This window comes from Misgurnus anguillicaudatus, chromosome 21, assembly GCF_027580225.2.
Source record: "Misgurnus anguillicaudatus chromosome 21, ASM2758022v2, whole genome shotgun sequence".
NCBI lineage: Eukaryota > Metazoa > Chordata > Actinopteri > Cypriniformes > Cobitidae > Misgurnus > Misgurnus anguillicaudatus.
Genome location: NC_073357.2, coordinates 21,538,510 through 21,565,552, shown reverse-complemented (window position 1 = coordinate 21,565,552; position 27,043 = coordinate 21,538,510). Strand labels below are relative to the sequence as shown.

Sequence of the window (27,043 nt, the reverse complement as noted above, 5' to 3'; positions counted from 1 at the left end):
TCCGAAAATAAAACAAGTTATTTAAAAATTTCCTGTGTGACGCTGTAGCCATCACACCCAGATATTATGCACAGGTACTTCATGTACTACGGCTTTTGATCAGTACACTCTAAAAAAACAAACGGTGCTATATAGCACCAAAACTGTTGATCTGAATCGTAAACATAGAAGAACCATTTTAGTGCCATATAGCACCGGTGAAGCACCAGTGAAGCACCTGCGTAGAACCATATAGGTGCCATGTAGCGCCACTATAGCACCACATTTGGTTCTACATAGCACTATATGGTTCCACACAGGTGCTTCACCGGTGCTATATGGCACTAAAAACGGTTCTTCTATGATTACGAGCAAAGAACCACTTTTGGTGCTATATAGCACCGTTTGTTTTTAGAGTGTAAGTCCTTATCGATCTGAAATCACTGTTGGTTTATAACATGCATTTGAAAAAGCAACACTCGTCAAACACAATCTTTATACATATTCTTTATTATCATGAAAATACCTGAAAAGGTTTGAAGAACAGCAATATAAATATATCCTTAAAGGGACACTTCATCCATTTGCATTAATCTTTGTATAGTTAAAACCCCAGTCATGTTTTTGAATGGTCATGCATAATTTCCTCAGTTGCCACTGAAACAGGAGAAATACAGATTTCAGTGTTGCACTTCCTTCTTTCAATGATGCAAAATCATCATTTTGCATCATTGAAAGAAGGAAGCACAATATCTTTGTTGAGGGGGTGAGACTACAAACACCCCTTTTCTCGGTCAAATAGGCACCAAATTCTAAATGTATGTTACATTTCCACTACAAATATGACACACTTTCAATAAAGATTAATGTTTCTATGGGTGAAATGCTCCTTTAAGACATTTCCTGGAGCTGTGTGTGTCTGGTTCTTCTTCTGCAGCGCATATTGAGTTTCTGCACGAGAGCCCACTCTGGCTTTTGGATGTAACGGCATTTCACCGTATTTCATTGAGAAGCATAGCAAGCATCATCAGCCAATTTATCCACACTATTCCTGACGTAAATGCGGGGGACGCCATCTTGCGCTCAGATGGGTAAAACTTCCGGTGGGTCACTACAGCTAATAGTTGTCCTATTGCGAGGGATACGAGTGTGCCGTTTTGACTGGCATTTTAATGCATATTATGAAATCCAGGAAGACGGCATAATTTGTGCAGTTAGGGGTTGCCATAATAGATGATACAAGCGCAGTAAATCTCTACAAAACAGTTGTTTTAACTATAATACACGCACAAGAACTAAAAGTTTATGTGGCGCACGTGCATCTATTAAATGTATCCACACATCCATCCAGTAAAACCTTTCATAGAAACTGACAGTGAACAATAAATGAAGAGTTTCGTTGCAAAACGAGATAACCACAGTTTTTTTAATTGTTCAGAAATCTAATTTTTTGGTTGTGCATTCCAATTAATTTCAATTTTCATAACTTCATAACTTAAAAAATACAGCTAAGTAGCACAATAAAACAAAAATATAGCTGCAAGCAGCGATACCGGGGTCAAGCCAAACATGGCAAAAAATGAATCATACGTGATTGACTGTCATGATTTAAGATCTAAGTTTGCATTAGTTTTATGAAAAAAATAGTAATTTTCTTGTATCTTGAGACCACTAGGTGGCGCTTTGCCGAAACAAAAGATGGTGCCTCAGGTCATGACTGTGATGACACATACCAAATTTAGTGTAAATACAATAAAGCGATATGGAGATAAAGCCTTAAATGACTTGACCACTAGGGGGCACTGACCAAACAATAAATTGTGACTCAGGTCTTGATTGTGATGACCCCCCCAAATTTGGTGTAAATACGATAAAGAGATGCAGAGATATAGCTTCAAATCTCTTGACCACTAGGGGGCGCCGAAAAGTTTACAAGTCCTCCCAGAACATGTTGCTGATGAACCATACCAAGTTTCATAACAATACGCAATTGCGTTTCTGAAATACTTGAATTTAAAGAAAAAATTCAAAATGGCAGACACACAAAATGGCCGACCAAAAACCATTTGGTATTGTTTGACTCGGCATGCCTCACGAAATCAAACAAGACCAGTCTCATAATTTTACATTCAAGTTTGCAGTAGTTATAAGCAAAAATAGACATATTTTATATCTCGTGACCAGTAGGGGACAGTGTGACGAAATTGTGCATGCACCCTCAGGTCATCACTGTTATGACATATACCAAGTCTCATATTAATACGCAAAAGTTTTGCGAAGATACAGGCTCAAACACATTTTGGCGTGCTCGCCCTCGCATTCTTTGATGCGTTATACGACAACGGATAGGTCTACCGAAAAGCTTTTGATAACTTTTTGTCTAGAGTGTTTCTAGATGATGCATACCACAAATCAAGCCAATCACACGAGCGTTCTAGGAGGAGTTCGAAAAAGTAGGTGTTCAATATAATTCAAAATGGCCGACAGGAAGTAGGTTTGACTCAGACATATTTGGTACCGTCGGACTCAGCACGAGCCAAGGAATCAATAGAGTGAAGTCTTATGTCATAGTGGCAATTTAATCATATGATATAAAAATTTTAAACAATTTCTTTACATATCCTGACCACTAGGTGGCGCCATCCTAAAGATTTATAGGTGCGCTCAGAACATGTCACTGATGAACCATGCCAAATTTCGTAGCGATACGCCATTCTGTTTGTGAAATACTGAACTTAATGAGAAAATTCAAAATGGCCGACACCCAAAATGGCCGACCGAAAACCGTTTGGTATCGTTTGACTCGGCATGCCTCAAGGAATCTAACAAGACCACCTTCATGATTTTAGACTCAAGTTTGAAGTAGTTATAAGCGAAAATAGGCATTTTTTGAATCTCGTAACCACTAGGTGGCGCTGTGACGAAACTTTGCAGGCACACTCAGGTCATGACTGTAATGACATATACCAAGTTTCGTGTCGATACAATAAAGTTTTGCGAAGATACGGCCTCACGTCCGTTTTGGCGTGCTCGCCGCCATATATGTTGTCAATTTATACGAGAACGCATTGGTCTATCAAAAAGCTTTTGATTACTTTTTGTCTGGGGTGTCTCTAGATGCTACATACCAAAGGACATGCAAATCGGACAAATGGTCTAGGAGGAGTTCGAAAATGTAGGTTTTACGAAAAATTCAAAATGGCGGAAAGATGTGCATGAGACAAATGACATCAATGTGTGCATTTGAATCATCATGAGCCAAGGACTCAGAGGAATCAAGAATTTAGTTTCTAGGACTCACGGGTCAGAAGTTATGAGCATGAACATAAGTGGATTTTTGGACTGTTGGTGGCGCTAGAGGGTTTGAGTCAGACACACCAATGTTGCTATAGTAACTTCTAAGACCGTCCTCTACATGTGTGCCAAATTTCATAACTTTCCTATGTACGGTTCTATGGGCTGCCATTGACTTTAATGGAGGAAGAAGGAAGAAGAAGAATAATAAGAAAACTAACAGATACAATAGGTGTCTACGCCACTTCGTGGCTTGACCCCTAATAATAACATGATAACATAATAATACAATAATTATTCAAAGACAACATATTATGCTGATAAAAATATGCTGATTTATTTATTCTGCTACTATATATTATTACAAAAATTAGATTACAGTACATAATATATAGCCTATGACATTAACTGATTATCAGTTCATGTTTATAATAGTTTGTGATGTGTTTACGCATACCATTACTTTTGTTAGGCCTATGTTTTAAATGATTTTTTTAAGCAAATAATTTCATAAGCTCATGTCTTATTTACTGTATAATAATATTTTCATAAAACGAAAATACTGAAAACATGTAATAGGAGTTTAATATGTTTATTATTAGTGATGCTCCGATCGATCGGCCGCCGATCGTAATCGGCCGATAACGGCATTAAATGACGCGATCGGCACTCGCTAAATTTGCCGATCTCATGAGCCGATTTTTCTGTTTACTTTTGTCATCATAGCGTTCCTGATGCGGCTGCAATTAGAGACCATTTTACACAGTGCGAGCATTTTGTAACCCATTGCTCACGTGTGACGTGATTTCCCTCTCTGCCTTTACAGAGATATGCGTATTTTCTATGAGAACGCGCAACACACACATCTCTGCTACAAATGAACAGCGTATACAACACATATCTATCGCGGACAATTGCATCCTCGTGCCGAAAGTTTATTACTTGCATTCGTTTTAAAGTTTTGAAGGTTTAAACATCCATTTTCCTCACAGCTGCTCTTGTTTGCGGACTATGAGGACGCGCTCTGGTCCTCAGCGCAATGCGTCTTCACATCCCTACCAAACAGCGTATACAACACATATCTATCGCGGACAATTGCATCCTCATGACGAAAGTTTATTATTTGCATTTGTTTTAAAGTTTTGAAGGTTTAAACTTCCATTTTCCTCACAGCTGCTCTTGTTTGCGGACACCCGCCGCACGCATACACAGCAGCCAGTCATCAGTGCATGTGAAGAGAACGATCTCTCCCACGTCTTAAAGCGACAGTATCCTAATTCATCTCTCAATAAAATTACTCTCTGCTCATCATTGAAGAACTGTTGTACTTCATTCGAATGCGTGTATATTTAATTCATACAGTAAAGACTGTGAAGTGTTTTATTTTAATTACTTTTAACAGACATAAACCTTTTTAAAGGCATATTACATTTCTATTTGCAAGAAGAAATATTTGTTGTGCTTATTTATTTGATTCTTAAAACAATAATATACCTAATTTATAGTTAGTTTCATTTCTACAAATGGTGCAAACTCTGCTAGATTATAGATAAAAGATTCCCAATTTACTGCCATTCTGTGATCGGCACTGATCGGCGATCGTCAGATCATGATCTTGGTGAACGGTAATCGGTGATCGGCCCCAAAAATGCTGATCGGAGCATCTCTATTTATTATGGTTTGTTTAAATAACTTGCATTGTGTTGAATGAAGCATAAGTTACTGCTGCTGTAAGATCGCTTGAAGGGCTGATGTGTAGCCATAAAAACTCGATAAGTCGATTAAAAATTGCTGTTTAAAAAAAACTCACACCAGGGACAGTTGTGACATTTTAAACCATCACCTGAAAAGGTTAAAAACAAGAAGTCTCTGTATATTCCATGTATTAAACACTCGACTGACTGTCCCACTGTAGAGATACTGGTTTGTCTCTGTGCTTTTATATTTGCACATTGAAGACCCGTCACCCCCGAAGAACAACATGAAACGATTGAATATATCTTGATGTATCATGACACTTCTTAATTTCATCCTCACACTGGTTCATACGTGAAATTATGACTGTAATCTTCATGCAAATCGCCGGCTCTGGTTCAGTGACAGTACGCGCCGGAAGTTGCACCCATAATTCGCGCAAAGCGTCATGGGGCGTAGGAATAGTGTGGATAGGTGCACCCCTAATTTTGGTCAGTGTCTCCGCCAACCAATCACACTTTTTTTTGCCATGGTTAATCCATCTGATGGAAAACAAACTTTGCCATTTCTCTAATTAAGTTGCTCTGTATTTTGCACCTGGTTACCTGTGGCATATTTCTTGTGTTTATGTTTAAAAATTTTTTTACTTTAAATGCAAAATACACTTGTTATGTTTTTCCAAAACTATTTGTATTGATTTGTTATATAAACAAGTGATTTACATAAAGTTATTACCATGCTTGACAATTTTTGTAATAACCAGTTTTTCCGGACCTATGAAAATGATGAGAATTCAGATTTGGACCTTTGAATGTAAACTTTGAGAACCCCTGCAATAGAGTATTTTTGGGATGTGGTGGACTAGGAGCTTCGTACCCTGGATGTGCATCCCACAAAACTCCATCAACTGCACAATGCTATCCTATCAATATGGGCCAACATTTCTAAAGAATGCTTTCAACACCTTGTTGAATCAATGCCTCGTAGATTTAATAAGGCAGTTCTAAAGGCGAAAGGGGGTCAAACACAGTATTAGTATGGTGTTCCATAATTTTTTTAGGTGAGTGTATGTAACATTAATAATAGCAATATATATATATTTACTTGGTACAATCATGATATATTAAGGCGGTAAAACCGCATATGCGCAAGTTAGCCATGAAAAATCTTCTCCTTCCCCACCACAGCCCTAGACCTATATTGCAATTTAGTAATGCACAAACAGAAATACAAAAGAACTAAAATTCCAGGCTGTCTTTGCACTTAAGCCAATATCTTTGCCTTCTTGTTTTATTTTTTGTACGTTCTGCCACAACAAAATGTAGCCTACTTCATCCTCACAGCTTACGTCAGAATCCGCCAAGTCGCACAGTAAATCTTGTCGTGTGTGACTTTGTCCGAATTATTTTTGCATAAACTCACTCGAGAATTCGCATCGTGTACACCCACCTTAAGTCCACTAAGTTAGCAATATTTGCTAACAGGAGAATGCTGGCAAGTGTCTAGAAATTCAAAGATCTATATCTGGACAAAAATGATATCCTTCTCATTTTTACCAGTGATAAACGTAACCTATTGATGCTTTGCTCCGCCCTACGAAATGAGCCTTCGCTGATTGCGAGCGTGTCTCAAACGGATGTGCCTCTGGTGTTGAGGCTACGTAAGACTGGACGAAACCATGCAGTGAATGGGGGGGGGGTATTTTACTGGAAATGCAGATACAAGCCATAACTTTGTTTTATTGGTAATTCTTTGTTAAATACATTTATAATATCACTTACATTATTACTATTACTGTTACTTATAAAAAATCTTTGGGAGCCCCAAAAGTGTGTGGGCCCTTAGAATCGTTCTAACTTTTCCCATCTTAGTGATGCCCCTGCCAGGGGGTAAGTGAAAAGATTTAGATTGTGCTTTGATCTCATTTACTTTTGATAAAATGTCTCTTCGTTTGTCAAGTCTTTTACCTAAAACATTGATTTTTGTGAGGAAATCATTGTAAAAATGACCACTTTAAATGTAATATTAATTTCATCATATTCAGCAGTGGTGAGTAAATGCGCTGCATGCTCCAAAATGCAACATCGATGTAGGCTTACAAGAAGTTTTGAAAAACCTGATTCTCCTTGTGACTCCACTTTATTCCAGCAAATGAAACAGCATGGCTTGGCAAACAATATTTTTGAAAAAATATGTTCTTCTGGCAAATTAAATTTTCCCTCCCATTAATTTTGTATCTGAAAGTAAAACTTCTAGAAATGCATATGCAATAAGGTCAGTACCAAAAATAATTATCTACTGTGTGTCTTTAGTACATCCCATCTCGTTATTTAAAGTCAAAATGAGGGTTTGCACAAGCTGTTAGCAGGCCCGGTGCCAGCATTGCATAACTATACCTTATTGTGAAAGAAAAAAGAAAACTGCTGTTGCTTCCTGAACAGTAATGAGCAATACTTTTAAGAACAATGAAACAAATGTTGGGAAAGTGATATCTTTGATAATTCTTTACGCATTTTATGTTTCTTCATACCTCCTTTCAGCATTGATGGCGCTTCTTGTTTGTCACTCTCTGCGCTGCCTATGGTCCTGGATGGCTTATTGATCTCTCTGCTTTGCGTCTGACTGCTCACCTGCTCTTATGTTTGAATTTGTTGCCTGTTCTAACTGGACTACCCCATCCGCGAACTGGAGTGACTCTATCCTCGTCTCTCTGCCCTCCTGGAGCCCTGATGTTAAAAAGTCTGATTAACTTCGCAGTTCGCTTTGAGGATAATAGTGACAGCGATATTATTGCTTGTGTGAGTTGCATTTCAAGAAAAGTTTTTTGAAGCATCAAGGAAACGCCACCTAGGTCGCCTTTCTATAGGCTAGCTCGTTTTTTTCTTTTCCCACTGAAACCATTCACCTGAGATTAGGTAGTTGCAGTTTTTGGATAAATTCAGTTATACAGATTTACTGAATTTAGGTCTCTGTTAAGAAAACTGGGGGAGGCACAAATTCTTTCTGGGGGGGGCCCCGCCCCTCCTATGTTCTCCCAAGCCACTGGGCCTTGCTGTTAGTAAATCTGGCAGTAGTGCCTCACTGCAGAACAGGACATCCAGGGGGGTGGGGTTGGATCCAGATCCAAGGAGTGGGGTTGGATCCAGAGCCAGGGGGCGGGGTTGATCTACCTCCTAACTGTGATCATTACTAAATTATGAATCTTTCTCAACTATATTATTAATCAAACGTACACTTAAAGTTATAAGAGCAAACGTTGGTGACCACAGGTTGCAACTAATTACAGGCTGCCTGCAACAACGCAAATATCATTCATTTGGCGGAGCAAAGTAAGAGCAAAGTTTTCCCTATTTAAAGACTGTGACATGAGTAGTTACACGAGTAAGTATGGTGACACAAAAGATTAGAAAATATTTTTTATAGGTATAAAAAATGATAACTATATTGTATGGCGGAAGAACAACACCGAAGCAACACTTTTTGTTTCTCTCTTCACGTTTGTCCACTTTCCCTGCTGCTAAAGAAACTTTTAAGCCTCTTAAAAGTCCTCGTCCACACTCCTAATAATTTTATCCCTTAAGACCTTTTTTAAGGGTTAAGATGCTTTCTGAATTCTTTCTTTACTAGGATCTTTTTTTTAATATTAAGGGGAAACACCGACATTCTAAGAATTTTCTTAGAATTTTGTCACTAGGATCAGCACTCTTTGCGCGAAGCTTTTTCATGAATATGGGCCCAGGTGTTTCAAACCTTCTTCTAAACCTTCATTTCTTGTCCTCCAGTTCTTTTCAGTGAACTATGGCTTCGTTAGCTTAGATTTCACACCCCAAATTTTCAGCTGAGATGTCCGTGGTGCTGAACTCAAGCACATCAGGCACTAGGATCACCTGCACATACAGAAGCATCAGCTTTGCTTATTTGCAACCCTGAACTAATTTGGGCTGCTCTTAGTAGGTTGCATTGGTCACTATGGAAATCAGCTTTAGTGCATGTGTGTGATGATGCTCCCAGAGAAAAGGATCCATTTGCAAAATTTTTAACACAATTGAAGTCAGATAGGCAAGGTCAAAAACACCAACAGACAATCCAATATGGACTAGGCAAACTCAGAGTAATAAGGCAGGCAGTAGGTTGAGGGAGGCAGATAACAATCAGTAGTTAAGACAGTTCCAGGTCAAACACAGGCAGACAATAATATAAATAAATGCTCAGTCATGATATTCGGGACAAATCAAGACTTTGGACAGACTGGTGGAAGAGCTAGGACTATATAGTGTGGATAATGATGATCATGTGGAAGCGTGAATCAGTACCCGGTATGTGGGCTAATGGGAAATGAAGTCCAAGTGATACAGTTAATATTCAGGGGATGTCTCCCTCTGGTGGCGATTAGGGAGCGGAGTGGACGCCACATTTGTGACAATGTTATATATTTTGTGGCTTTTCAGTAAATAACCTGCAGATATTAGACAGGACATTTGCACTGTTACTGTTGTTGTTTTAACAAACTACAGTAAAATGCCATTGTAGCTGGGTTGGGCATTGTGTTTGCAGTATAAAAGGTTGTGGGTTCCCAGTTAACATACACACTGATAAAGAATGTGTATCTTAAATGCACTGTAAGTCACTTTGGAGTGTCTGCCAAATGTAAAGAAAAAGCTTTTAAAATTACAAAATCACAACAGACGGAACGATATAGTGTCTACACTATAAATGAAATATAAAGATATATTACATGAATATAAGAGGTGAAAGTGAATGGTTACTTGATCAAGATCAATAAACAATATAGTATAAACATGTCAAATGTATTGTCCTATGCTTATCTTTTTCTTTTGATCTTTTCATTGTAGCACATATCTGTGCCCCTACCTGACCCATTGCCCATCTTTGAGCTGCTGGTGTTAATGACAGATGAGCTTCCTCAGCTATGTGTGGGGGTCCGTGATGCCCCCCCTATTAACCACCAACAGCAAAATGGGCAGCAGCTCAAGTTTGACATCATCCAACTGAATGGCATGGCAAACCCTCAGCCTGGTGAGTGAATCCACACACATTACTCAAACCAACATGTGGATAAACATATTGTCTTTTTGTTTATCTCATGTATGTTGATGATTTTTTTTTCTTAGATAGTGAGACAAAAAGAGCTGTACAAGTGACACAGCTGGACAGAGATACAGTCTTAATTGCTTTGGAAAGTACGTGACATACATGATGAAGCACAAAAGCATTTACATTTTACTTGTGTTATACTGTAAGTGAAGGGATCCCCACTTTTATTTTCTAGAAACAGTGAAGATTGTCAACATGCAGGGTGTCGCCAGTAAGGAGTTACCATCTCAACTGGAGTTTGACTTTCCAATTGAGACTTTAGGTAAGAGACACTGGAGGTGCACTAAGTGTACACTTAGGATTTTTACTTTTTACTTGCTGTCATGGCAATCACACTGACACTTAAGAACATGTGACCCGCGCGGAAACACACAGAACGAATGCAAAATCCGAAATTGTGTCCTAATAGATATTGTCCAAAATCATAGTTGACATTATCGATTGCACTCATTCAATTCCACTATATATCCACTGCAATAACAAGATGTGCACTCAATAGCTAGCTGCTTAAAAATAAGTCACTGTGAGGGTCACACCTACTGATCCATATATGACTGGATTGATCATGGAATTCTGTAAAGCAGCAGGAAGTGAAGCCACCTGAAGTGGTTGAGCAACCATACTTTCATGACCAACCACCAGTTGATGTCAGTGACTGATGGCTAATATTTTGAGGCAAAGTGTTTAATAATAGAGCAAGATGATAAATATTTAGCTGGATATGTAATGTCTGTTTTAAGAGGGAATATTTACAGAATAAAACTGCATTTACTTTGGCTATTGATTTCCCCTTTACAAAAATAAACCATGGTTAATAATAGTAAAATAGTATTAGTTACCACTTGTAAAACAATGGGTAAGCAGTGGTTACTGTAACAAACCACGGTATTTTGTGGTAAAAACATTAAACCTTTAATACATTTAACCATATTATAATATCTGTTTAGAAATGTACTCAAAATACTTAATGATATATGCCATTGTTTATGACACAAGGCATGTGTTAAAATGTGTTTAATGTGTTATTTTTAAATAGTTTGTTTAGAAGAAAGTGTTTTAGCTTTCTGGAAACATGGGCTTAAAGGGTGCAGTCTGCACAATGGTGAGATAAGAGATTACAACGTTGTCTGTGTTTTTTTATGATTTATTTGTTAGTGTATGTTGTCATCCTTTGTAAGATTTTATAGATTTGTGATGTTGCTTATATCTTTAAATTAATTCTCATGTATTCGCATAGATAACACAGGAAATCACAGATGAAAGCAGAGTGTTTAAAGTTTTAGGAGCACACAGGTATTTAATCAGTTTTTCTTTGTTACAGTGAGCAAATGTTTGAACTGCTGGTGACAATGATTCTGTTTGCATTTTTCTCATTAAAAGAATTAATTACAAAGTATATTATTAACACTAATTATTAACAATAATTTCAGAATTTATTAGTAAGCTATACCTTTTTCAAACTGAGTAGGTCTACAATGCGAAACCCTACAATACATTATTTAGCATCATTTGAGATTGATCAAGAGTTTGTACTGTAGTGAAAGTATGGGAATCAGACGATTTGTAGCAATGAGATAACATGGTTAATGTACAGAATCATAGATATTTTATATTCTGACATGTTTTATTTTTTGGTTTAAAGTGTTCAAATCCTAAGGTTTCTAAATCCCACATTGTCATGTATTTTACTGTTTCTCTAAAACCTTTTCTGACAGAGACATCGTTTTACAAAGCACCCCAACTGAAAACCCTTCAGCAACTAGCAATTTATATATTTTGACTGGCCATGAGAGCAGCTACTGAGGATATCTGTTGGACAGAGTGGACAAGAATCTGAAGATCTTAGAAATCCCATCATGTAACACTAAGAAATGTAAATTTTTGAGAGACCGAATGCATGAAAAGCAGTGTATTTTAAAACTGTACATCTGTCTCATTGCATGTGTAATGCAAGCATTGATTGCCCTTCAGTTAATCTTACTGGTACACATTCTGAAGGTATAGGAAAGTGGATGCATCGGCTTTTTCGTTTCTCCCTCTAAAACCATTGCTTTTGGTTGTTGAAGAGCCCCAGTATGAAATAGATTTAATGTTCAATATGGATTAATGATATTAAACATATTTTTTTTAAGTTGCAAAGATAATGTGACCAATTTGTGATAAATGGTTTGTAAATATAAACTACTAATAAACAGTGAAATAAAAAATTTATTAATCACATTATTAAACTTCCACAAACCTAACATCCACCATAAAGCCACCACCATCAACTAGTAATGGCTGCGATGCCAGCATCACAATCTTATTCATTTCAAAGAAAGCTTGACGATTTCCAGTGATATGAGGAACAGCGACCATTGGTGACAGGAAATGGGCGTGTCCAGGTACTTGACAAAGTTGAGCCCTGACAAATGTTGGACAACGTTTTTTTAAATGGAAATGGTGGTGCATTGAACACCCTGTTCTGATGCCACAAGAGTCGCAACTAAGGCAGCTGAGAAGGCCATTCTTTGTCGGGTTTTTTTATCGTTTTTGGAGCCTGATGAAATCAGAATAAATGTTATAAACGTGTCTAATACTGCCAAATACCAATGTTACAGTCACTGCCCTTGCCACCCAGAATTAAAGAGAACATCCCAATTTTGCTAGCTGTCTCTCTACCGCGTGGTTTATTTACATGTTGCTGCTGATTGGGACACACCAAACAAGAGAAAATGTATTTAAAACCTGTTGCACCCCAGTTCAACTTTATGCAAATGACAAGCATAGATAGTAAGTAACAAAGTACAAATACTTTGTTACTGTACTTAAAGGGGACATATCATGTCATATTTTCCATGTTTACGTGCTATAATTGGGTCCCACTCCCCAGTGCTTCTATCAACCTAGAAAATGTGAAAAAGATCAACCCAGTAACTTAGTTTTGGTAAACCATTCTCTGCAAGCATGTGAAAAAATAAGTTATTGAAATCCAATCACGCCACTGCCATTTAGGCCCTGTTTACATTAAAGCATTTGCGTTTTAAAACGGCATTTTAAAATAAAAATGATCCTCGTTTATACTGGCATTTTAAAAAGAATCTTCATCCACACTATACACAACCATAAATGCATGAAACATGACCAGTCACGTAACTGGGCATGCGCATTAAAGTGTAAAATAACTTATTACTCAATAATAGCTTACCTTTGCGCATTTATGCAGCCTAGGGGTGTGCGATATTGACAAAAATTCATATCTGGATCCTTTGCAGGCAACTACAGCAGACACTATTTTTGAACCTATAAAAATGTGTTTGGGAAGGCTAATATTGTTCTAACTTCCCACCTACAACATATTAATATGATTAATAGGTTAATGTTGATGTTTGAAACCAAACAGAAAGGTCTTTATGATTTAAAAAGGAAGCATTCAAGTGAACAGTACTAAACAGTAGCGAAAAAATTCAGCAAATGCAAACTTCAATCAAACATAATAAGAGGTGAAGTAAAGCTTTAACCTACAGAAATGGTTATTGCTTTAATGTAGGGAGTTCCTCTTCAATCATTTCACGCTGATATTTTATAATAGTTAATTGTTCACAGTTCATATTTATGATCTTAGTCCATTTTAAAATTTTCGTACAAACTGACTGTATTCTTCAGAAAAACACCAAATAACTTATTCAAAATTAATATGACGTTAATTTTTAAAAGTGTGCGAGGTCCGTGCATGTCCTCCTCTAGCAACACAGAAATAGCAAAAAGCGCAATCAGCTAAACGAGCATTAAATATTAACATGACGTTGATTTTATTGTTTTATTAATTTATATAACAAAACTTATCAACAAAACATTGATTAAAATTAAGAGACAAATTATATGAAACAAAATTAATTTTAAAGTAGCAAACAAAACTTAAATTAAACTCGAAAATAATGTCTGACCCATTACAATTCTCCCTTCACATTGGCCTTTACAACGCCTTATATGGCGTTTAAAATTACAGTCTATCTTTCGTAATAAGCTAATTAAATTTACATAAACAACATTACAACAATATTCAAACCCAACAATACTCAAACATAAATATAAAACAGACATAATCTATACGGATACATGTTAAAACAATCTGATATAGCGTTTATAATATCTGGTTGGTATGTTTACTATTTTTGGCAAAACCTCCGTTGTAAACCTCCATTTACCTGAATAAAAAACATTTTAACTTTGAAAATGATGCGCTGTCGCGTTGAAATCAGCTGTTTGTTTACATAAGACTCCGTCTTCGTTCATTTACACTGCAGGGCAACGTCTGAGTTCTCAAACTAAAACAGGGTCTGCAGCGTTTGCGAACAAATCCGTTTATGAGAGTCGAAAACGGTGGTGTAGTGTAAATGAAAGGCGTAAACGTAGCAAAAGTAATGCGTTTTAAAGGATAAACATTAATGTAAACATAGCCTTAGTGCAGAGATCAGCTTATTTGCATTTTAAAGGTGCCCTTCCTCTGTCGTTTTTATTGTTTTATACTGTTTTCTGAGGTCTACTCGTGACGTTTGTATGGTTTTTACATCCAAAAACATAAAAAGCAATAAGTAATAGGCCATTTTGTACCCTGATTTTGAGGCTGGTTAGAGAAATGATCAGTTTTAATGGGCGGGCTGCATTGGCGACTTGGAAGTAAACGCCCACTGCTATGATTGGATAACAGTTTTTCGTTCAAACTAACTTTCAATTTTATCTCATGTGTAATCAGTTTAATGTTAAGTGAGTGTCTTAAGACACAGTGTCTTTCTTACACACGCATATTTTATCATAAACCCTTTTGACACACACACACGCGTGTCTTTTATCGTAAACCCACGCACAAAAACACAAACACACACACACACGTGTCTTTTATGGTAAACCCTTTCGATGCGCGTGTAGCAGCACACGCACAAACACACAAACGTCTTTTACATAAACCCTTCGACACACGTGTCTTTTATCACATTTGATGCGTGTGCATGAATTCGCGTGAATCGCGTCCCTCTGAAGAGAAATCCCGGCCGCAACTGATAGTGCCACAGTGCTAAAGTGTTTTACTCACACAAACACGCGTCTTTTATCATAAACCCTTTCAAAGCGTGTGCAGCATGAATTCGTGTCCCTCGGAAGAGAAAACACCGGCCGCCACAGTGACACATAGTACTAAAGTGTTTTACTCACATAAGCTGCGCCATTCTGTCTGGATCCAATATTGATAGAGGAGCACTGCTTTTTAATCGCAGTCTCTGATATAAACCAGTCGTCATATAAACCTTGTCATGTTTGTGGTTCGCAATTTCAAAATATGTGTTCTGCCCTTTGAGAGATTGTGTGTGCATCACGTGTCATGCCAAAATAAGTGCCTGCTGCATATGCGTCTAAAGTGTTTATGATAAAAGATTCGCTTGCGTTTGCCAGATACTCGCATAATCTCATGCTAATCAGAGTTTAATGTTAAAGAAGTGTCTAGCGTGTATTTTGGGAACGTGAGCGTCTCTTTTATCATAAACGGTTTTGACACGTGTGCAGCAGGCACTTACTTTGACAAAACACGTGATGCACCCAGGATCTCTCGTCACGCAGGACACATATTTTGGAAAAGGGAACCACACACGTGACAATCCGAACACTTATTTTGAATTAGGGCATCCTCGGAAGAGCAGTCACGAGCCGCCACTGGTTACGCAAGAAACCCTTGTTCCATAAAGGAAGGGAACAGAGACGTCATGTCATGACCAATGAATTGGGAACGCGCTTCAGGGGACCAGTCTACTTCGAGAAGCTACTAAAGCGCTAATGAACTTGGCATGCAGGTATTTGCATCTGCTGGTGCCGCCCCGCCGCACAAGTATAAAACAAGCCTCAGGTGCAATACCAAATCCGCTATTTTGCTGAGAAAGCCGAGCATCAGTGCGCGGCCGGCATCAGCAGTGGAACAGCAAACTGTGGCAACGGGACGGGACATCTCCGTTCCCTTCCTTCAGGGAACAAGGGATACATACATAACCAAGACATTCCCTTTCAGTTGGTCACAACGTGACATCATAGTAACTGACTGAAAGGGAACGTCTCGGTAAGTATCTCACGAATTGGGAATCCCTACCAAATCTGACCCTTCCAGTGCATGTGTAAACCTTCCGTCTTCTATCTTAGAGACGGAACCTGGGCTTACTGCTATTGGCCGATCACTACAAGTTCCTTAACCCACGGTAGTGAACTAGGCAAACTGGGAAGCGAACCCTTCTGGGCGGCACTAGAGTTTTATTTTAGATTTTGATGTCCTTAAGAATATATTTGCAGTTTAAGTACCAAAAACAATCTTTATGTATTTTTACAGCTCCTTTTCAGGAGCTCTGCTAAGAAAGGTCATTTGGCCTGTAATAAGTAATATTTGTTCTGTTGTTTAATAGGCACAACGACAGCCTTTGTAATGGAGGACGACGCGACAACCAGCCATAACTTCTGATAACTCTTTATTATATATTCAGTACCGTAACACACACAGTATATGTCACTACCGTTTCCTGTGTATTCCAAAACTACCGTAAATAACCTAATACTACATCCCCCTTTCCAAATAAGGATACTTTTCTTTTAATCCTTTAGGGATGCAACATAAACTTGAAATAAAGAAATATTTATCTTTTCAATAAACAATAAACATTCTCAAACAATACGGTTTAAATAACAAATTCTACATTTTGAACAATACAACTTTTTTTTTCCTAACTAGAAGGATGGGGTAGACTGCCCAAAACCTTCAACCGAGTGTGGGGATTATTCTGCCCGATTGGCCACTCAGTGTATATCCAGGGTATCACAAACTACATTCAAAGTCCTTCAGATACCCAGGAGGTGCTCTAATCCTGGTAGGATATCTTCTGGCAGCTTGTGCCGTCGGCTGGTGAACCTTCGGACTTTCTGGTGTGACCATTAAATCTGAAGAGTGTGGAGATACCTGGCTCTCTGTCAGGTCAGGAAGATCAGAAGAGACCACAGGAGCAGTCGTAGTTGGTGAGAGGTGAAACCTGTTTCTCCTAAGTGTACCCCTTGGTGTCTCTATAAGATAAGATCTGGGTGTGCCAGCCGCAGACACCACAGTACCCCTTTCTGACATGTCTTTAACCCATACATTTTCCCCAGGCTGCAAGTGTGTCATCTTATGTGCTTTGTGTCTTCTGTCAAAATTTTGTTTCTGTTTACATTTGTATATCAGCTCCTTCTTCACCAGCATTTTCACATCTGGACACTTTGGATTAAGCTGAGAAGGGATCAAAGGAACCCGCGTTCTTATCTTCCTTCCCATGAGGAGCTCAGCAGGACTATAACCAGTAGCCAGAGGAGATGCACAGTAAGCCATAAGTGCAAGGTAGGGATCATTTGCCTTTTTGAGAAGATTTTTAATTGTCCTCACCGCACGCTCCGCCTGTCCATTGCTTTGCGGAAAATGAGGACTCGATGTCACATGGCTGAAACCCCAGTCCAGTGCAAATACACGAAAACACTCTGAAGCAAACTGTGGTCCATTGTCGGAGCGCACAACCTCAGGGATTCCATGACGTGCAAAGATGGATTTAAAGTGTTCAACCACAGCCTCTGAAGTTGTCGACGTCAGTTTTGCAACCTCAAAGAACCTAGAAAAGTAGTCCACAACGACCAAGTACACCTTGCCGTCTTTCTGAAACAGATCTGCTCCAACTGTGGACCATGGCCTCGACGGAAAATCAGTAGGCAACATCGGTTCTCTGAGGTTAGTTCTCTCTCGTGCACATGTGTCACAGTTCTCAATAATTTTCGTCAGCTCTTTACTAAGACCTGGCCACCAAACCGATAGTTTAGCTCTCTCCCTGCACTTTGTGATGCCCAGATGACCTTCATGCAGTTTCTGTAGCATCTCGGCTTGGAGTGACGCTGGAATCCCACTTCTGACACCATGTTCTGTTGTTTAATATGCACAACAACAGCCTTTGTAATGGAGGACGACGCGACAACCAGCCATAACTTCTGATAACTCTTTATTATATATTCAGTACCGTAACACACACAGTATATGTCACTACCGTTTCCTGTGTATTCCAAAACTACCGTAAATAACCTAATACTACAATATTCATGAGCCTCTCTTCTGATAGGCCTGCTGTTTTATGAGTGAAATATGCAATTGAAATAATGTACCCAAGGAAGTACACTAAATGTTAGTTTCTGTACACTAAATGTTAGGTTAAACCAAACAGACCCAGAGACTTTAAATTTAGATTTTAACCTTACCATGTTTAACTCAATAAACAAACAGACACCAACAGGCAAAACTTGTGGCAAAAGAAGTAAGCATCCATTAAGCAACATGTTGGCATCACGTTAGCGTTGCATAACTGTTTACAATATATAATTTCAGTTTTCCTGGCTCCATAATGTAACTGTTATGTGGTAGAAAGGACCCAAAAGCAGTGATAGCAGTTAAAGATGTTTTAATAGTCTTGCCACAGGAAAGTCTATAATAGATAACGAAGGACAATATACAGTGACGTCTTCAGATCACTAATGATAACAGGAACTTAAATATCTTCCGTGGCTTTTGCCGAACAAAAGGGCTGCGGGATTAACTAGGCACCCGGAGAGAGCAAGAGATGGCCAATACCAGCCAGCAGCACCACACAGGTACAGTCACAGTTTCTCTAGAGCCACAGTTCTGTGTATGACAAACAAATGCAGGGGTAATTCCAACATCAAACAATAGTTTCTTCACACACGCAACAGGACAAGACAGGGTATTGCTGACATAAATCCAGAACCGAGGTGAGCACATCTGCATTGCATAACAATCTGACAAAAGACAAGACACGAAAGATAAAGCCTAAGTTAATGAGAAAAGATGAGGAACAGGTGGAGAGAGAGAGTGGAAACAGCTGCGGCTGAGAGTAATGAGAGTGGGCGATGTTTGTATGTGTGTGTGTTTGAATGTAGAGAAAGAGAAAGAAAGAAACTAGGTCATGACAGTAACTTAAAGTTAGGGCTGATAAATCGCATACGATTGTTTTTGCACACCTTGTCAGTAAAACCAGTTCATTTATTCACCACCATCTGCTGGTGGAGTAAATGTAATGCAACAAAGCTGACAACCATAAAGTGCAAGTAGGCTAAAATGTTAATGCCCCTTTTATTACGTGCTTAGTTTGCAGAGCCAGTCAGAGCTTTGTTCATGGTTTCAAACCCATTTATGTAGTAGGTGCATTTCACAGATACTGATGAATTTCATGTGTTCACCTTGATAATAAAATGTGTGTGTTTGTGTGTATAAAAATTTAGCTGTAGGAAGCAGCACTCTGCAACTTACTAACTGGACTTGGGCTGGACATTTATGTATTTTTCAATAGTTCGCCTGCGCATTCAGATCTTAATGATTAATGGTAAACAAACTTGGCTTGCTGTCCTCGAAGGGAGCTCTACAGCTGAGGTCTGAACTTTCAGTGAGAGCGAGCCCCAAGTTCAACCCCCCCTTGCAACAGAAATGCACAGAGGAAGAAAGAGAGCAGTGAAGGAGGAGATGGGGAGGAGGAGGGAGGCCGGAAGGCTGCCTTATATACGCCCATAATGTGAATGTTTAGGCTCCTCTCGAAACTACGTTTAGAACTACAAAAAAAGGTGTTGGGTAATGTATAATGTGGCAAAGGCCAACTGGACAGGGCTTGGACAATGTGGATGAGAGTATTCATTAAACTTTTTTTCAGAAATATAATTGAATAATAATATTTATTATAATATTTTATAATAATTTTATAATATAATAGGCTATACATTTGGTGATAGGTGATTTTTAAAAAAAATTTTACCACCTTTGAAGAATATATTCTCTTGCATGAAACAGATGATACTGGAGTACACAAAACCTGTTTAGAAAGCTTTCCCATGGTTTGGCTTCACTTGTATGAAAAATAAAGCTGCCAAGTTTCAAACTTGTCAGATTGAGCTATCAAAACAGTAGTGTGGTTCACTAGAGGAATGAACCAGTGTGTTTGCTTCAGACGTCATATTTCACGTGACTAGTGATATAACGACACAAGCTCCGAAACGAGTTTGAAGCAAGCATCAGAGCTTTGGTGTCAGACGTAACATCACTACCCACAGGTTGTGGATTTGAGGTCGGACCCAACAAAGTAAGGACTGCCACATCTTTGATGTGTATTGGAGAAACCAGAATTAAACTGTTCCACACTGATAAAGCAGTGACTTGTAAAATGTTTAGAACAGACGGCTTATGTCAAACTAATTGTTCAGGAATTTCGGAATAAATAAACATTAACCATTGGTCTCGTATATAAATGTTTTTCAGAAGCCTGTACAATGATTTAGTTTCCAGACATCCATCGATTGAACAGCGTTTTCTCGACATGGTGCGTGCGATATTTCTTGGAGGTTTGTTCGGCAAAAAAGGGGTGGGGCGGTGGACAGTGCTCAGGGTGGTGACTGAAAGCGGTGACTGTGTGTTACTGATGTCAGGATTTTACAGAAGTTTTGAAACTTATATGGTACTTACATAGCCACTAGATCTCAGCGTTATGAAAAAAGCTGCGAAAATTCAGATTTGACAATATGGACCTTTAAACTTGTTGCAACAAAGCAATAAGAACAAACAAAAGGCAAACTAGCCATCTAAAACAAGACAACCAAAATGAACAAAGCAAACAACTTTTATAACACAAAATGGAAAGAAAATTACATTTAACACATAACATTAAACAAATCAAAACAGAATCAAACAACTACCAAATTTAACCGAATCATAAACGTACACTTAAAGAAATATATTTAACAAAGGTTTCCATTTTCCCTGGTCCCCTGTGCCCTATCAGCAAATGGTACAACCAGCAACTTAAATTCTGTGTTTCTGCCCGGACATCAATCTTTGTCACACCGGGACATAGCTGCTGACGTACCCTCTGCAGACCAACACCACTCATCACAGTAAACTGAAACTCATATGGAAATAAGTATAAATAACAGATACAACGTAAATTTGTGTGCACTCCAAATCAGAAACTATGTAAAATGAACAAAACAAAAAATGAATGACTTAATTGTTGTGTGTGATTATTATAACAAATACTGAAATAAACATGTTTTAAATCAGGAGTGCCCAACCAGTCGATCGCGGTCCACTGGTAGACCGCGGGCTGATCCCAAGTCGACCGCGAGGGGTGTAGAAAAAAATTAAAATAATATTAATAAATAAAAGTTTTTTTATGTGTGTTATATTTTGAATTAAATGTACACTACAGCCTATATCATGAGTCCTTGCCAACACGTCCACAAAAAAAGTATTTAAAAAAAGAGAAAAAGAAAAAAGTAGGTGACGTTTAACCTACGGTGGCGCGTGTCATGCATGACAGCGAACAGCGGTTTCGCGCGTGTCATGCATGACAGCGAACAGCGGTTACACGCTCATAAACGTTAACATGGCCGAGGGAAAATGAGCAAAGACCTACCATTTTCACCCTGAATGGGAGGAAGATTATTTTTTTGTTTATTCTCATTTAAAGCCTGTTTGTTTGATCTGCAATGCAACGGTGGCATTGGCAAAGAAAGGAAATCTGGAGCGGCATTTTAAATCAGTACACGGGAGCTACGAGAGGGATTTCCCTGCAAAAACACCTCTACGTGCCACAAAAGTTCAATTCAATTCAATTCAATTCAATTTTATTTATATAGCGCTTTTCACAATACTCAATTGTTTCAAAGCAGCTTTACATTAATAGAAGCAGTAAAAGCACAGAAAAATGACAGATAGCACAACATAATACACAATAGCATAAGCTGTCAAATTTGCTGAGGCTATGACTCGACATTATGAACGAGCGTATTACTAATGTAACGTCTAGGAGAAGAAGCTAAATTAAGCCCAAGCAGGCTACCTCCCCGGGGTAAAAAACCCCCTAGGAGAAAAAAAACAAAAACCCCGGGTTGTTGAGCCGAGGAAAAAAAATAAAAAGTCCTAGGAGGGAAAAACCCTTGGGAGATATATATGTATATAAACACATATAAACGGATAAGGAGATTAAGCGGGGATTAAGCGGGGTTTAAGCGGGTTCTGCCGGTGGTCGTTGGTCAGGCATCAGCTGGGCATCACAGTGATGGACGACCAGTAGATCAGAGGTGAGTCGACTTTCACATCTACCGGAACTGGGTCTGTTTGTCCCATTGTCCTCAGGGTCGAGGACAGGACAGGGAGAGAAAAACAAAATCATATTAGCGTAGGGGCCGTTCACATGTAATGCAAGTGTCACACAGTGATGTGGTTTAATCAGCTTAGTTTCAGACAGACTAACTATTGCGGCATAATTATATTATCCACAGTTGAGGATTTTGCAAATTGGGGGCCCACTGCGACGGTATATATGGTAACTAAGGGTCACCTTCTGATTTTTAAGAGAAAGAGAAAATGAAACCTGTCGACCCGTTTGACTAAGGCCTGTAACCCCACTGTCGTCGTTAATGCAGGTTCAGTGGCAAACGGGTCTATATTGCATGCTATTTACATGATCATGAGAAAACGCGACATCGCAACCTGACCATACGTGCCAACCCGTTTGACTAAGGCTGGAGGCCCCACTGTCGTCGTTAATGCAGGTTCAGTGGCAAACGGGTCTGTATGGCATACTATTCACAGGACACAAAAAAGCGCCAAAATCGCAACCCGACCATACGTGCCAACCCGTTTGACTAAGGCTGGATGCCCCACTGTCGTCGTTAATGCAGGTTCAGTGGCAAACGGGTCTGTATGGCATAGTATTCGCAAGATAAAGAAAGCGCCAAAAGCCCAACCCAACCGTACGTGCCAACCCGTTTGACTAAGGCCGGATGCCCCACTGTCGTCGTTAATGCAGGTTCAGTGGCAAACGGGTTTGTATGGCATACTATTCACATGAACACGAAAGTTCCAAAATCGCAATCCGACTATACGTTAAGATAAGGTTTTAATTTATTTATTTGGTTGGTCTGTTTTATGACCGCGAGTGCTTTGTTTGGTACAAATAACTATTTCGAGTTAAGTACTTTTACTAGACAAATTATGCGAATGCTTTGTTGAAGAGAAAAGTTTTAAGTCTAGATTTAAAATTATCGACTGTGTCTGATTCTCGGACATCGGTTGGTAAATCATTCCAGAGCTTAGGGGCTAAGTAGGAAAATGACCTTCCACTTTTAGACACTTTTGATAGTCTAGGGATAATCAAGAGACCAGAATTTTGTGACCGTAGTGTGCGTGATGGATTGTATTCTGATAGTAATTCTCTAAGGTATGAGGGTGCTAGGCCATTTAAAGCTTTGTAGGTGAGTAGTGATATTTTAAATTGTATGCGATATTTAACTGGTAGCCAGTGTAAAGATGCCAGAATTGGGCTTATGTGGTCGTACTTTTTAGATCGAGTAAGTACCCTTGCGGAAGCGTTTTGAACTAGCTGAAGCTTATTTACTTGATTTGCATGGCATCCCCCGAGTAGCGAGTTACAATAGTCTATTCTAGAGGTCATAAAAGCATGGATAAGCTTCTCTGCGTCAGATGTAGACAGTATATGGCGTATTTTCGAGATATTTCTAAGGTGGAAGAAAGCTGTACGGCAGACGTTGGCGATATGACTATCGAAGGATAAGTTGCTGTCGAACATCACACCTAAGTTCCTTACCGTGGAAGATGGCACCACAGTGCAGCCATCTATGTGCAACGTGTAATCTGACATATTATGTTTGTAGCGATTCGGTTCAATAATAAGTATCTCTGTCTTATTGGAGTTCAGCTTAAGAAAGTTATGTGCCATCCAGTCACTAACATCGCTAAGGCAGTCTGTTAGCTTAGAAAACGTGTGTGTTTCGCTGGGATGTGAGGAGATGTAAAGCTGGGTATCATCCGCATAGCAGTGAAAACTTATGTTATGTTTCCTGATAATGTCTCCTAGAGGTAACATGTATAACGAGAACAGGATAGGACCTAAAACCGATCCCTGCGGTACACCGTATTTAACCAGGGAGTGATATGACTCTTCCTCGTTTACATAAACAAAGTGATAGCGATTGGTTAGATACGACCTAAACCATGCTAGCGCCTGACCACTGATACCAACATAGTTTTCTAGTGCGGGAGTTAAAAGCACAGCTTGCAGCGCGGCAGTCAATCTTCACCAAACCGAAGACCCAGAGTAAGGCCGCAACTATCGCTTCCTATCGCGTCAGTCACGTCCTTGCTAAATACAAGAAGCCTTTCAGTGACGGCGATATGGTGAAGGAAGCCTTTCTCGAGGCAGCCGATAGCCTTTTTGACGGCTTTAAAAATAAAACAGAGATCGTGAAGGCCATTAAAGATGTGCAACTCTCCCGCAATACTACAACAAAGCGATTTGAGAGAATGGCTGTGGATGTGGATGAGCAACTGAAGAAGGATATTGACGCGTGTGAGGACTTTTCCCTCCAATTTGACGAGTCGACTGATATGGTGGATGTGGCACAATTGTGTGTTTTCATAAGGATGGTTTTTGTAGACATGAGCGCAAAGGAAGAGCTACTCACAATTTTGCCATTAAAAGGACACCCCAGAGGTGAGGATATTTTTAATGCTTTTATGGGATTTGTTAGCGAGACTAAACTGCCGCCCTTTAAGCTGATCTCCATCACAACTGATGGGGCACCTGCAATGATGGGCCGCACCAGTGGGTTCATTGCACTGTGCAAAGAAAGTGAATCTTTCCCAGATATCCTGAATTATCATTGTATAATTCACCAGCAAGCGTTGTGTGGAAAGATTTTAAATATGAAAGAAGTGATGGATATTGCGATGAAGATTGTGTGTTCAGTTCGGGCTAGGAGTCTGCAGAGAAGGCTTTTCCGTGCTCACTTGGAGGAGAATGATGCTGAGCACACAGACCTTCTGCTTCACACGGATGTTAGGTGGTTAAGCAGAGGTAAATTTTTAGCCAGATTCACAGAGTTATTGCCTGAAATCAAAGACTTTCTGAAGCTTTCAAAACATGTGGATTACCATACAAAGCTAGAGGACCACGAGTGGCTTTTAGATTTATCTTTCCTCACTGATCTCACTGGCGAGCTCAATGATTTGAATTTAGAGCTGCAGGGAAAGGATAAAGATGTAGTCAACATGATGAGTTCAGTGAATACATTTAAAAGCAAGCTACAGCTGATGTCAAGCAGGCTGCAGCCTGGTAACCTGCGCAACTTTCCCCACATGCAAGCAGAACTACAACGTCAAGGTAAAGGTGTGACACAGCTTAACAGTGCACGTTATGAGGAGCATGTTCAGAGCATCTTGGCAGAGTTTGAGAGGCGTTTTACTGACTTTGCATCCATCGAGCCTGTAGCCAGCTATATGTGTTATCCATTTGGTGCAAATATTGATGTTGGTGACATTGCTGCCAAAATAAAATCACTTTTCGACTTGAAAAGCTCCGATATTGAGGATGAGATTCTGACATTGCAAAATGACATTGAAATCAAAGCCAGATCAACATCCGCTCAACCTGGAGAGCATGTAGTGTTCTGGAATCTACTGGCGGAGGAGAAGTATCCCAATCTTAGAAGATGTGCCTTGAACCTGACAGCTCTTTTTGGATCGACTTATTTGTGCGAGTCTGCTTTCTCACACATGAAAATCATCAAGTCTAAGTACAGATCAACAATGACTGATGACCACCTTGCAGCCTGCCTACGCCTTGCAACCAGCTCCTACACTCCTGACTACGATAAGCTATCCTCCTCCTCCCAGTGCCAGGTCTCCCACTAAGGTAGAAAGTGATTTCCTTTTTTTTTTAACTCAAAGCTACCTGTTTTGTATCTAGTTATTTTTCTGTGTGGTTCATAATAAAGTCAGTTATGACTATTGCTCAACATACAGATTGGCGTGTTTGTTTGTGTGTGTGTGTGTGTGTGTGTGTGTGTGTGTGTGTGTGTGTGTGTGTGTGTTTGAGAGAGGTTGTGTTGTGATGTCTAGGAGTTGTGTGACAACAAAAAAAAGTGTTGTGAGGTTAGTTACTGCAGGCTGGAAACATTGTGTTATGGGTTTGCAATGTTGACACTGGACTGGTAGATCTCGGGAGGTTGGCTACTTGAAAAGTAGATCTTGGTTTACAAAAGGTTGGGCACCCCTGTTTTAAATGATTCAATACAGAAATTAAAAACATAAATGTATGTAAGTGTGTGTGGTCTACATTACCACTACTGTGCGGCCACCTCTTGGGCCATCACAAGTGTGTTGGAAAGGGATAAAACTGTACCTGAACCTGGTGGTTTTATTTCGAATAGGATGTTAAAGAAATTGTGACTGAGATGTGTGGATTCCTTGGTGGTGTTATGTGCTCTGCTATGGTAATGGGGCCCGATGGCAGGTAGATGGGTGCCAATGATGCATTGTGTGGTTTTCACCACTCTTTGCAAGGCTTTCCGCTCATGCACTTTAAAGCTGTCATACCACACTGTGATTGACCTCGTAAGGATACTTTCGATACAGTGGTAAAACCTAACTAGGCTCTCAGGACAGATGAGCTTTCCATGTAGGCTTCTGAGAAAGTATAAGCGCTGTTGTGGATTTCTAACTAGAACAGAGGTGTTCTGATGCCAGAACATATTCTCAGAGATGTGGACACCCAGGAACTTAAAGATGAAGACACGCACTACTTTAGTCTTATTCAGTGGTGGGCAGTGATTTATCTTCCGAGGGGCATGAATTCAAAATATGTTCTGATTACACATGAGATATGGGCTAAATACATGTTGTGAAGTAGCCTGACGTTGTCATACTCAATTCTAGTCAGAATTTGAGTCTGATACCGCTCCATTGAGCCAAAATTATGAGGCGTGTCTCAACCGAAAAATGCCTCTGCACTCAATTGGATAGACCTACGACCAATCAGAGCAACGGAGTCTGTGATGTTGAAATGGCGTCTTTAGCAGC

General features: G+C 39.3%; 2 protein-coding genes across 3 annotated transcripts in view; both read left to right on the top strand.

Annotated features, from left to right (window-relative positions):
- The window catches only part of map4k2 (mitogen-activated protein kinase kinase kinase kinase 2), a 42,947-nt gene extending 30,216 nt beyond the window's left edge, over positions 1-12,731 (top strand). For both annotated transcript variants that reach the window (XM_073859818.1, XM_073859817.1), the window contains exons 28-33: positions 9,822-10,005; positions 10,101-10,169; positions 10,259-10,345; positions 11,120-11,194; positions 11,325-11,376; positions 11,799-12,731. In XM_073859818.1, coding sequence (XP_073715919.1) covers positions 9,822-10,005; positions 10,101-10,169; positions 10,259-10,345; positions 11,120-11,194; positions 11,325-11,376; positions 11,799-11,886 — 555 coding nt within the window. In that variant the 3' untranslated portion in view covers positions 11,887-12,731. The remainder of the gene's footprint in view (positions 1-9,821; positions 10,006-10,100; positions 10,170-10,258; positions 10,346-11,119; positions 11,195-11,324; positions 11,377-11,798) is intronic.
- Positions 12,732-24,358: 11,627 nt separating this feature from the next.
- On the top strand, positions 24,359-25,876 carry LOC129418533 (zinc finger BED domain-containing protein 5-like). Its single transcript, XM_055173670.2, has one exon. It carries the CDS (start codon positions 24,359-24,361, stop codon positions 25,874-25,876), a length of 1,518 nt encoding a protein of 505 aa, XP_055029645.2.
- Positions 25,877-27,043: the final 1,167 nt, after the last annotated feature.

What these genes read in the sequence shown, in the direction of transcription:
- LOC129418533 (XM_055173670.2), top strand. Translation starts at nt 24,359, where the DNA reads ATGGTGAAGGAAGCCTTTCTCGAGGCAGCCGATAGCCTTTTTGACGGC.